This window comes from Myiozetetes cayanensis, unplaced genomic scaffold, assembly GCF_022539395.1.
Source record: "Myiozetetes cayanensis isolate MyiCay16 unplaced genomic scaffold, myiCay2020 scf3, whole genome shotgun sequence".
Classification (NCBI taxonomy): Eukaryota; Metazoa; Chordata; class Aves; order Passeriformes; family Tyrannidae; genus Myiozetetes; species Myiozetetes cayanensis.
In genome coordinates this window covers 13,541,501-13,553,889 of record NW_026087521.1, presented here as the reverse complement: position 1 = coordinate 13,553,889, position 12,389 = coordinate 13,541,501, and the positions used below count along the sequence as shown (strand labels likewise).

Genomic DNA, 12,389 nt, shown 5'->3' with positions numbered 1-12,389 from the left:
CCCGTGCCCGGGCGGAGCCTCCGCCGCCCTTTCCCGTCAGCGCCGCGGCCGCCGAGAATCGAAACCGGCACCGCCGCCCCCGCGCACGCGCGCGACGCTCCCCCCACCCCATCGATCGATCGCGCGCCGGCCGCGCGGTGACGTCACCCAGCGGGCCCCGCCCGGACCCCAATGAAAGGGAACGTGCGGCGCGAGGCGCTCCCCCGCCCCTCCCCCTGCACCGGCCGGGCGGCGGGACCAATCACAGCCCTCCCGGCGCTCCGGCCCCGCCCTCCCCTTGGTGACGTCGCGGCACCTCCCGCAGCGGCACCACCGCTCAGCCAATCAGCGGCACCGCCGCCGCCCCCCCCTCCCCGCCCGCGGTGCCGCGTCCCCGCCCCGGCCGCGCTGCCCGCGCTCCCCGCCCCGAGCGCGAGCGGCGGCGGCGGCACAGCCCGGTCCGGTCCGGTCCGTGCGGGCGGCGGCGCCTCCCGGGGCTCGGCGACATGGAGAGCGCTGCGGCGGGCGCCGAGTTCAACATCCTGCTCGCCACCGATTCCTACAAGGTGGGCGCGGGCACGCCGGGCGGGCGGGCGGGGGTCACCTCTGCGGGCACCGGACCCGCCGGGACGCTCCATCCGCGGGGCACCCGGCCAGGCCGGCCCCGCCGCCACCGCCCCCCCCTGCCCGCCTGGCCGTGGCTGGGAGATCCCTCGGGGTGCCACAGAGGGTGCCCGGCCTCGGGGCGGCGCGGGGGGGACAGCGGAGGCCTGGCCGGGGCTGCCCCTCCTCGCCCCGGGCAGCCCCGGGCCGCTCCCCGCGCGGCACCGGCGGGGCCGGAAAAGAAAGTGAAAGCGGGTGGGGTGGGCTCCGCCGTCCCGCGGCCATGGCGGGCACATGGGAGGCATCCGCCGGACCCCCGCCCCCCCGGCCGGGCACGGAGCGGGCGCACACGGGAGGCCGCCGGGCGGCCGCTCCTTCCCTGCCGCTCTGCCCTGCTCGTGCCCGGCAGTTTGTGCCCGGAGGGGATGCGGAGCGCCCCGGCAGCCGACTGGCCCAAAATACATGTTTTCCAGCGGTCTGCTCCGCTGCTGCGGTGTCACACTCGCTCGGCGAGGTGTTCGCTCAGAGCGGGGTAATCGCACTGCACAGCCCCGCCTTCATTACTTGGGAATCGCGTCCCTGATAGCGGTGGCAAAGTGCAGGCGCCCTGTCCGCGCTCCCACCCGGTGGTTCTTGACCCGGGAGCTCCTGATGTGCCTCCCTGGCAAAGGTGCCCGGAATGTGCCCGGGCCGAAGTCCTGCCTCTGCGCAGCCTTCGTGTATGTACAGCTCCCAGATGCTGGGCAGAGCCAGCTTGCGACTCCCCAGCCGGGCTGAACAGATGTACCCCGCGTCTCCTAGGCTGAAAAACTCACTTATTTCCTTGAGCAATGTCAAAGTGGCCTAAACAAAACAACAATAGCAGTTCTGATTGTCACTGTCAAGCATTTAGTATGTTCTAGCTCTGTGAGCATTTGGCCGCTTGGATGAGTTTCAGGGAGGAGGGTACTTCTAGGTAGAGGAGTCGAAAAAGCCAAAGATACGTTGTGACCAGCTCTTGTTACTGAGTAACTACCAAAGTTCAAACCCCTCAGTGTGTGCTCCGATTGCTGACTTTTGCCGGTGTGCCTTTTCGAACTCCTCTGGTGTGCCTTTTCCAGCTTCACCCCCCTCTGGGGATGATATTATTATTACTATTATTAGTATTACTACTATATTATTATAATTATTATCATTATCTTCATCATTATTACTACTCTACATTACATGAAGATGCTCTTTTTGTAAAAAAAGTCTTAACAGTTATTTTTGCTGTTTGTAGAAAGGTGTGTTAGAAGACAGGAAGATGCTGATAAATTTTGGAGCAGCTCAGTCAGAGCATCCTAACGCTATCACTGAGGGCTCACAAAGCCACTTCCATTTAGGGCTTAATCTAGATACAGGGTTCTTTATGAACTATGTTTAAGTGTTTGATATCTAACTTATTCAAATATGGAAGATACAGTTTTCTTCCATGACTGAGACTAATCACATTAAATACTGCAGGCCTGGGTTTAAGCATTATCTACCTCAAATCTAATTTGCACACTACTTTTTCTAAATTCTCTGGTTGTGCTTGAGGACTGGTGGTACTGTGGAGCACTAGAGTGACAGAAAACCAATTTGCTTCTATTTTCTTTGCTGTTTCATAGGAAAGATGACTTGGTAACATTCCGGGAGTGGTAGAAAGAGGTCAAATAAAGGCCTGAGGTATTTTTTTTTTCCAGTTTAAAGATGAATTTGGATGAGGTTTTCTGTGGCAGCTAGAAGCATTTTGTATTATATTTAGAACAGTTGGAATTGTCTGCTTCGTTAGGGCTATTGAAATTGTATGTCTTTCTATATGCTTTTTTCCAAATTTTAGGAACTCCAGCGTCTCTGAACAATGGTTAAACAAGTAGCTGCTCTTATTCTTGTTAGGTAATATGAGCAAACATCACTTATCTTCTCCCTGGATGATACTGTCATTTCCTAATCAATGAAACACACTTAGTGAGAATACTTTCAGTAAAATTGCACTAAAATATCTAGTAGTTTGCAACATCAAGCTTTTTACAGGAGTTACCAAACACTCTTACTAGCAATTAAAATAAAAGTGAGAATTGATCTTGAGTTTTTATTTTTTTCTTTTTTTTTTTTTTTTAAAGATGATAGTTTTGCTGTATCCACAGCTGTAGCATCTGTGTGGAGTACTGTATGTATATAACATTCAGACTCAGAGAAAAAAACATGGATCTGGTCAGAAGGTTACGTGATTATCCTGTTGCAGTAGATGCCGATCCATACAAACTAATGTTGGTGACAAAAACCACTTGGAAATAAACAGCTCAGAAAGAAAAAATACATGCAAACCATAGTGAACAGTACAACCCTAGCTTAGGCAGCTGTCCATGAGAAAAAAGTTGTGGTATCTCAGCGTCATATCTGTCACAACTCATTAGTTTGAGTGTTAGCTTCAGTGTCCCAGTTCTCTCTTGCTGCAGTTGGAAATTTGGGGTGGAAAGACAATTCGTTACTGGTTTAGTGCCTATAAAATTTCAGAAACAAAGTAATTTGGTAGGCAAGGAGCTGTCTGTTGACAGTGAATCTAGCCTCTCCTCTCTCTACAGTGTCTTTTCCTGTCTGTGTGTGCATCATAGGAAATTTCCTCTTAAATCATAGAGATTATAGAATACTTGGCTTCAAAATCTTAACAGTGTTTTTGAAAAACTGCTGAGGATCATGCTGATTTCTAGTATACTGAATATTTCTAGATGGGAATAGTTCCCAGTAGGTGAACTGTGCACTGGATCCAGTACTGAGCTTCCATTATAGACTGGACCTTACAAAATTGTAAAAGTGCTCCAGAATTTTGAGGCTGGGCTTCAAATTGTGCAGTTTATCTCTAAACCAGATAACAAGATAAATGTTCTTACATCAGTTAGATTTTTCTTCCTGTGTACTTTGTTACATATTCTTAAGCTTCTACAAATCCCCCAACAGTATAATTCCTCCTGTGTGCTGGGAATTATATGCCATCTCCTCAGAGTCTGGGCATGGGCATATGGTATGGTGTGTGTGCAACTTGCTGATAGATAACAGCAGTCTTTTTAAATCTTCGGATCATGAGACTCCCAACAGATTCACCAATGCAGTGTTAGCTGGGGAACCTCTGTCTGAATGTCCAGTTATAGCAGTGGCATTTATCATAGTAAAGTTTTCTGCTAGTAACTTGGTATTACTGAAAAAGGGAAGTATTTGAAGTCGAAGTCCTTGTTGCTAGAAAGCTGCAAGTGAGGGGATATCAGCAGGCTCCTTGAAGCTCACTGTTTGTGCTGTGTGATGTGTCTATAGCAAGAAGTCCCTGGAACCTTGTCCTTTTGTGACAGTGAGGGTTCTGTTCACTCACTGCCCTTCCCAAGCCAAAGGGTCAAAGCCCTTCAGTTCCTCATTCTTCTGACATCCTTGACACACCACCGCTCCATTTTCTTTCTTTTTGATCCCCAATGCTCTGTTTATCCCATATTTGTTTATTTCTGCCAAGGCAAGAAACCTTCCAGGGTATATGTGGTCTGAAACTATTGGGAAGATCAGCTTGGCAGAAGCTGTGTTGTTCAGTGGGAAGATACCTGTGACTGGCATGTACTGTGCCTGGGTTGGATGGACCATCAGCTGCAAGCAGGGAAAGGCCATTGACTGAACTTTGTTGGCTTAAGTAATAATAGCTTATTTTGCCTTTGCCAATGAGATCTATTACTGTTGCTTGCCATGTTTCGTAATTAAGCTGATAGCTATAATAAGCTGCCATGCAATTACCCCTTAGGAGGAGCTGACTTGCTATCTAGACTGTAAATGAGATCTGTTTCAGAATTAATTTCTTTCTGGATGCTTCAAGGAAACCTAAAAGATACGTTTTAACTCTCTATGCCTTGCATGTTGAATTTTAAGTATTTGTCACTTCAAATTACTTCTTTTACTCTGCATGGATGTAGGAGAGCACTGACTTCTGAAACACTTCACGTGAGTGTGTATTTATTCTAGGCTCTGACAGCCTGTATATTCTTTATTTAGAAGGCTAGAGGTATGCAAGGAAGAGACATAAGTACTCTTTAGCCTACTGGTTTTGACTAGTACTTAACGACTGCAAAATATTCTTTACAGCAGCCTATATATATACTTACTTTTTAAATTAAAATCTTACGATGGGGGTGTGAATGTGTTCTTTTACCTCCTGTAATTCTATCTGTGGAAAATCATCGGAAACTTCTGGCTCGGCACTCCTTGTAAGACGGAATCTTCACTCTATCTAGGTTCATTATCTTCCAAGTTTTGATTTGCAGTCACATGGTCCTGTTACAAACGCCAAGACATCATTACTGTAAAGGAACACTGCAACTTTATGGTACTAAAACTTTTTTCAAATTAATGGAGAAGTAACCCCTTCCAGAATCATTGCAGTTTTCAGTGCTGAAAGGGTAAATATTTCTTTTTTCATTAAGGAACAGGAAACGTGTAGCAGCATGTGCAGTAGTACAGCTGACTAGTCACAAATGTGTAAACAGTAAACATAAGGCATTTTGTCATCTTTTTTGTGATAATCTTGGATGCAAAACTGTGCTGGTTTTGACTGAGGTAGAGTTAATTTTTTTCCTACTAGCTGGTATGGGGCTGTGTTTTGGATCTGTGCTGAAAACAATGCTGATTAGTTTAGGGATATTTTTGATTTTGCTGGGCAGTGCTGGCATGGAGTCAAGGCCTTTTCTACCCCACACTCCGTCCCACCAGTGAGGAGGCTGGGGGTGCACGAGGAGTTGGGAGGGGACACGGGGACAGCTGACCCCAAGTGACACAAGGGATATTCCATACCACATGACATCATGCTTAGCATATCAAGCTGGGTGAAGAAGCAGGGAATGTTTGGAGTGATTGCATTTGTCTTCTCCAGTAACTGTTTCATGAGCTGGAGCCCTGCTTTCCTGGGAATGGCTGAACACCTGCCTGCCCATGGGAAGTGGTGAATGAACTCCTTGTTTTGCTTTGCTTATGTGCACAGGACTTTTGCTTTCACTTTTACCCTTCCAGTTCTCTCTCCCGTCCCACCGGGAGAATGAGTGAGTGGCTGTGTGGGGCTTGGTTGCCAGTTGTGGTTAAACTACAACAAAACCAGATGAAAATAGTTAGTGATAAAGGAATCTACTGCAAAGTGTCACTGTTTTTACTCACTGTGTTTTCTCTGAGAAAATTAGAATACATTCAGTTCTAGTGCTCACACTTGACCTTGTTTTTTAAATGAATGTGGTCCTCGTCATTTACAGCGTCTCTGCTAATAGTGTGCAGCTTCCATAGGAATTCAGTTGCTTGCATGTGCTTTCCTTTGTTTTCTTAGTTCTGACTGATCTCTTAACTTTTTTTTTTCTCACCAGTGGTCCTCTTATTTTGCAATACACGTATAAGAGATGGTGGATGAACTTGAATACAGAGACATTAGGAATGGTGCAAGGTCATCCTTCAGTCGTAACCTCCATTAGCTTATCTCTCTCATCTCATAAAAGCAGATATCTCCCAATATCCTCGCTTTGGTTCTTAAACATTATCTTAATCTTATACATTCTAATAAGGGGCCTGGAGTCTCTCTAAGGCTTTTTTCTCTACAGTAATTTGAAGTTCATATAATCAAAATAGATTGTACTTGACTCTTGGATTATTTTTTTTTTTAACTCACAACTGTCTTGCACTTTACCTGCTATTGTTGGATGCCCTTTCTCTAGAGTTATTAAAGATTGATTCTTCTGACGTTTCCTCTTTTTTCAAATAAGCTTATCATTTAACCATACTGGCTCTTGGTTTGGTTTTCATTTCCACCGTTGTGGTGTGTACTCCCTCTGTGGTTGCTCTGAAAGCTACAAAAGCATTCCTGTTGAATATAACTGCTAGTCACTGTTGTGTTGGGTTTTTTTCCTGAAGGGGGTCAGCACTGCCTTACAACTGCTGTTTGTTATGTCTCATCTCCCTCAGATATGTGAGGCATATCTGACAGAGCATTCCCTTTGCTCTTAAGTACTGGTTCATGTCATTGTTTTCCATCAGGTTATTGGCAAACTTTGCTTTTAGCTGCTCCACTGGCTAAATCTCATAAAGGTTTAGGTAAAGCAGTCTTTCAAGCCATGGCCTCTTTCCACAATGTTTGCAAATATTATGTAGTAAGACAATTCATGTTAGCATCTGACCCAGGGGAGCACCAGGAATTAACCACCAATGGAGATTTTTGGCCATGCCTGATTCCTCTACACGTAACATCTGTTTTTCTTATGGTTTTAAATGGTTGAGTTGAATAGACTTAAATAACCTTTTAAAGTCATTTCATTGCGATATCTTGTTCAACAAAGCTTGTCTATTATAAGAATATTTATTTTTTTAATGGCTTAAGTTTTCTTATCTAGCTTATAAAAATACCACATTTACCTCAGTCATCCCTGTCTTGTGATGAACACTCGTTAATTCCTTTTTCTTAAAAATTAACTCTTAATGCTTGGGCTGGTTTTTTGGATGGCTGATCTAAATGCAAGTTGTGCTTCATGCTTTTTCTCGAATGGCTACTTGATTTAGTTAAATAGATGTACTCCTTGTGGAGGTATTCTTTGTTCAGAGTATATCTTTATTTGAATTAAATTTAATAAGGAGCTATCACAACAGGAATAAAAGTGCTCCATTTCAGTCATAGTACATAATCTTGTAGGTAGTTGTTCTAAGGCTGTTTGTCATATGTTTTGTAGACAAAACCTAAACCACAGCCTTTGAACTAAACATCAAAAGGCCTTTGAAGATATTTGGGAGGATTGTTTTCTTATAAGGGTCTCCTAATCCCAGTAAGAGGCTTTTGTTTGGTTTTCTATTTGATTTTTTTTTATTATATTTCCTGAAGAGAAGGGGTTTCTTATTGACTTTATGGTCACTCCTACTTATCAAGAGCCTGTCTGTACAAGTCCTGCTTCTGTCATCCCTTAACTGAAAGCACAGATTTATCAATACTGTCTCAATCTGTAAGTCACATAAAATTTAATTTCAAATATTGTAGATTGTCGCTGTTGTCCTTTCCACTCTTCTTCAGGATACAGAAAGATGGAAAGCTTCATCTGACAACAAGGAAAGATCAGGCATTTTTTGAAGCATAGTTTTCATTGTCCAAGTGCCTCATAGTGTTGTGTTGTGTTTTGGTTTTGGTTGTGGTGGTTGGTTTGTTTTGTTTTCAGTGGCATTCTTTTTGTTTCCTGTGAACTCTTCCCACTCCCAGAGCTTGGTCCTTTTTCAGGCTGTTTTTTACCATGAGGCATTTCAGTACATGCCAAACCTCCTGACCACCACTGTGGTAGATGGGTATTATTTTCTCATGGCCTAGTAGTCCAGAAATGACAGCTGACACAATCAGCTGCTCTGACGTTGTGTGGTACGTTTACGATTGTGTTTGTGCCTTGAAATACTAAGTAGTCCTTAAAAGAGCGTCTCAGCTCTATAGGTAAAACTAGCAGCTCTGTGGAATGTCGAAAGAAGCACATTTAAAATTACAGGTGTCAAGCTTGCTCAGGTGTAAATAGTTTAATTGTCAGGGATGTGTATTTTTCACTGCTTAAATAGATTGTAATGTGTGAGGAATATAATTGAATACTACACATGGAACTTGTAAAATTAGTTCATTATCTCCTTCAAGTACTTTAAGCAACTAAATCAACAAAATGACATTTCTGTCCTACACAAAATTTTCATGTATGTTTGAATGTCTAGAAATAACTATTTTCTGGACACTAGCTAGTATGTATTTTCAAGTTAAGGTTTAGTCTCATGTCAGAAAAATGAGCTAAACCTGTGATTTAATGTCTGAGGAACTTTAGGTTGAAACTGTCATCAAGGTAGTCAGGAGGAGCTGTGTCCCCAGGTATGCTACATAAAGGATAAATCTGTTAGCACTTCAGCCTGATTTCAGCTCTCAAGTTCTGTTTTACAGACAGTGTATGTGTGTGTGTGTGTTCCTATACCCATTAGTTAGAAAGACTTGTCAAATGGAGCCTATTTTTGTCTGCTCCATAGTAAAGAAAGGGCGATGGGGGATGTGTGTTTGTTTTCTTTTGTACGGGGTTTTTTATTTTCCTTTAAACGTGATGGTACCATGCAGAGAGTTTTCTGTGAGCTGGCAGTTTGATGTACTTCCTTGGAAGTTCTGCACAGAACTAGGAAAGGACATGTTATAATTTGTGAAGCAAGACATTTTTTAATAGCTAGAACTAAATCTAAAAGCCAGGTTTTGTCTTCGAGTCTGACATTACTACTCCTAAGCATTCGACTCTTGAGTGGCTGTGGAATTGTAACAGAATAGATTTGTGCTCCATTAAATGCCTGTGGTGCAATGCTTTGTTTGAAGTGAGGGCAGAAAACTTGCAATGACAAGCTTGGGTTTTATTTGATTGGCCTTGAAAACCTCGTGCAAGTAAAGACAATAGAATGATCTGAAAATTGACCTTGTCATTATTCGAATGTTTCCTTGCAGCATTGGAAGCACAACCATAAGAGCTTTGTGCTGGTGTAGGAGAACCAAAAAATTCAGTTGAGTGGTCTAGCTCATTGTCCAAACTGAGTGAAATACTGAATGTATATGATAGTTGAGAGGAAAAGGAAAACTGAAATTTTAAACTTCTTTAACCTACAGTTTTAGCAACACAGGTATGGGAAACCTTCAAATATTTTATTTTGAGAATGTCAGGTGCATTTAAAAGAGCAGGACGAGAAGGGAGAAGTAAAACTATCCTTCTTCCAATTCCTTGTGATATTGGAAATTTTTAAGGTTATTTGGAGTAAATAACAGCAAGAAACATATAATGAACTCATATACTAACCTGTAAAGATAGGGTTTTGAAAAAAATTCAGACATGACTTTCACACTACTTTGAGTTTTGTTCTGATGTATGACTGTGTTGTACTGAGCCATAGGAACAGCTTTTCCTTATGGAATGTATAGACTTGTTCAGAGACTTTTCATCATAATTTGAGAAAACTTTCGATAGCTTCAACTTTGGGGATGCCTTACACTGATTTATGTGTTCTGTAGTCTAAATATTGATTGTCATTGTGTATTCTTTTTGTTTAATATGGAGTTATGGATTTTGCATGGAGTTTGCTTTTTACACATTAGGAGATAAAATTTTGTGAGTTTCAGTTTTTAAATGTCTAGAGTGTACTTATTTCAAATGCTGTTATTACTCAAAGTAAATTTCTGGCTAGATTTAAAATCAGGAGCTAAGAAAAGCTGTTACAGTTGAATCCAGAATAGCATTCTGTGTTTGTATGATCAGTTTCCATGTAATACACACAGGCAGCAACTTTTCATGCTTCCTTTGTGTTGAATGGGAAGTGTTTCAATTTTGGCAAAGAAATCCATCGAGCAAACATTGTGGGGAGGTACAAACCTTGGGTAGATTTTAACAGCACTACTGACAGCAACAGGTTTGTAAGCATGGTTTGAGAGACCCAGTCTGCTCATGTTGAATGAGATGCTTGGGTGAAGGCTGTTGTCAATGCCTTCTTGAGTCTAGGTTTTATTTGAACTATGGGATTGTAGCCTTCAAAACTTCAATCAAGCAGGTATTTGGTAGTGTCATGGAATTTTGTGCTTCCTGTAGCTATTAGCCTTGGCCAAAGTGTGGGAGAGCAAAAACTGACCTGGCACATCAATGTTCAGTGCTGCTTCTAAAATCCTAGCTTGTGTTTTTCCCAGTTCATCAAAGCAAAGTCATCAGGGGAAGGGGAAGAGCTAACTGTGAAAATTACTCTAGGGGGAAAAGACTTGATAAAGATGTAAAGAATACCATATGGAAGACTGTCTTTTGAACTGAAAATGGAAGGAGGCTAAAACTGTGGAAATTTCCTAAATACTTATGGTACTAGAATGTGAAAGGATAAATATTAACAGTCCTGAAGAGCTGTGAGTTATTCTTAAGCTTTAATGTCCAAATATGATTTCTGTTGTGCTTTGTAGTGATGCTTTGAGGTCTTACAGAAGTTTTTCTTAATGTAGGTTACACACTACAAGCAATATCCACCTAACACAAGCAAAGTATATTCCTACTTTGAATGTCGTGAAAAGAAGACTGAAAATTCCAAACTAAGGAAAGTGAAATATGAAGAAACTGTTTTTTATGGTTTGCAGTACATTCTGAATAAATATTTAAAAGGTAACTGTCTCAAAATTCAGTAAAACTTTACCTGTAAATAAATATCTTATTTTTTCTGAAACCTGTAGTCTTGTATTTAAAACAATTCCAGGTTATCTTGGTACACCATAAGTAGTGACGCACACAAGATCTTATTTATGTGATTCTGAAAATAAGTTGTCCACCCTCATAGAATTGTATTCCCTTTGTAATTCAGATGCCTCTCTACTACCTTTATTTATGCCAATAGTTTATTAAAAATGAAGAGTTGTTCATATCGCAACTTCAGTGGGCTAAATTGAAATAAATGGAAATAAAGCAAAACTATGTATAGATTCACAAGCTGATAGAACTATCAATGGAAAACACATTTTGCATTTTGAACATAAACTTCAGTCTGTATTTGCTGGTTTGTTTACTGTGTAAACCAGTAATGATTTTAATTTTCCTTACATTTTGGATGCCCCCCAGCTTAGATCATGGAATATGGCAGCTACATGTGAAAGTGATTTTAACAGTGCTAATTTTAAGAGTATCATCTGAAAATTCCTTGGCGCTGTTTGCTTTTTTGCATTATGTACAAGTATCACCTGTTCTGACCTGAATGCTGGTTGCCTTCTGCCAATCTTTAAAAGGAAAACTTTAGTCATATGGCTTACTTATCTTTATCTTGAGCCAATAAATATCTCTGCCAATCCTGCCAAAGATTGAAATTCCCTTATGATCAAAACACTTGATAATTTTATTTCTTTTGTCTTTAGCAATCTGAGGATTGTTCTCTAAGGTAGATGTTTTGCCCTAGAGCAGTGGCAATGCTTATTCAAATCATGTGCTTTGTCTGTTGGCTCCTGTCACAAAGTGGTCAGTCAAAGATTGGTTGTAACACCTCTCCATGGGGATTCTCCCTGGAGCAGTGTGAATTAACCCTTGTGTCAACTTGCACTATCAAAACATACCTCTGGGAAAAGCACTACTACCAAGCCTCTTGACAGTGTTTTGACCGTCATAAAAGAATAATAATCTCAAATTGTTCTGAGTCACCTGCAAACCACAAGTGTATTTTACCCTGTAGCTTTCTTGAGCATCCTAATCTATATAATAAATTAAATACAGCATTTGGCACGTTCTTCGTGTCTTTGTTGAAGGCAAGGTGACTTTGCTGTGCCTGAACCATTTTGTTATTTAGTTTATCAACTGACAAACATTGTAAGTTTCTAAGCTTTCATCTATTTCTGAAACTACAGGTAAAGTGGTGACCAAAGAGAAAATCAAGGAAGCCAAAGAAGTATATAGGGAGCATTTTCAAGATGATGTCTTCAATGAAAAGGGATGGAACTATATTCTGGAGGTAAAAAAAAAAATCACGAAATAGTTTGAGATCATCATGAAGGATTTCTGAATCAACTGTAGAATAAATACAACAGTCTCTCCTTTTAATCTTGATAGTAAAGACTGGATAAATTTAGCTTTTTATGTTTTGTGTACAGGGAGTAGCAGCTGTCAAAGAATAATCATATAATTGTAATTCTTTAGAGAAAAGTAATTTTCGTCCTTTCAGATGCCAAATACGGCTTTGCAGGTAATAAGGATTTATGGCTGCCATCAGCCAGCTCATGTAAGTGGGGGCTTGTTGGCAAGTCTCCATGTGTA

General features: G+C 41.9%; 1 protein-coding gene across 2 annotated transcripts in view; it reads left to right on the top strand.

Moving 5' to 3' along the window:
* Positions 1-388: 388 nt before the first annotated feature.
* NAMPT (nicotinamide phosphoribosyltransferase) overlaps positions 389-12,389 on the top strand; it is a 29,485-nt gene continuing 17,484 nt past the window's right edge. Inside the window, exons 1-3 of one of the 2 annotated variants that reach the window (XM_050325095.1) lie at positions 389-545; positions 10,604-10,760; positions 11,984-12,087. In XM_050325095.1, the coding sequence (XP_050181052.1) occupies positions 486-545; positions 10,604-10,760; positions 11,984-12,087 (321 nt within the window). In that variant the 5' untranslated portion in view covers positions 389-485. The remainder of the gene's footprint in view (positions 546-10,603; positions 10,761-11,983; positions 12,088-12,389) is intronic. The other variant, XM_050325096.1, reaches the window with a different exon arrangement.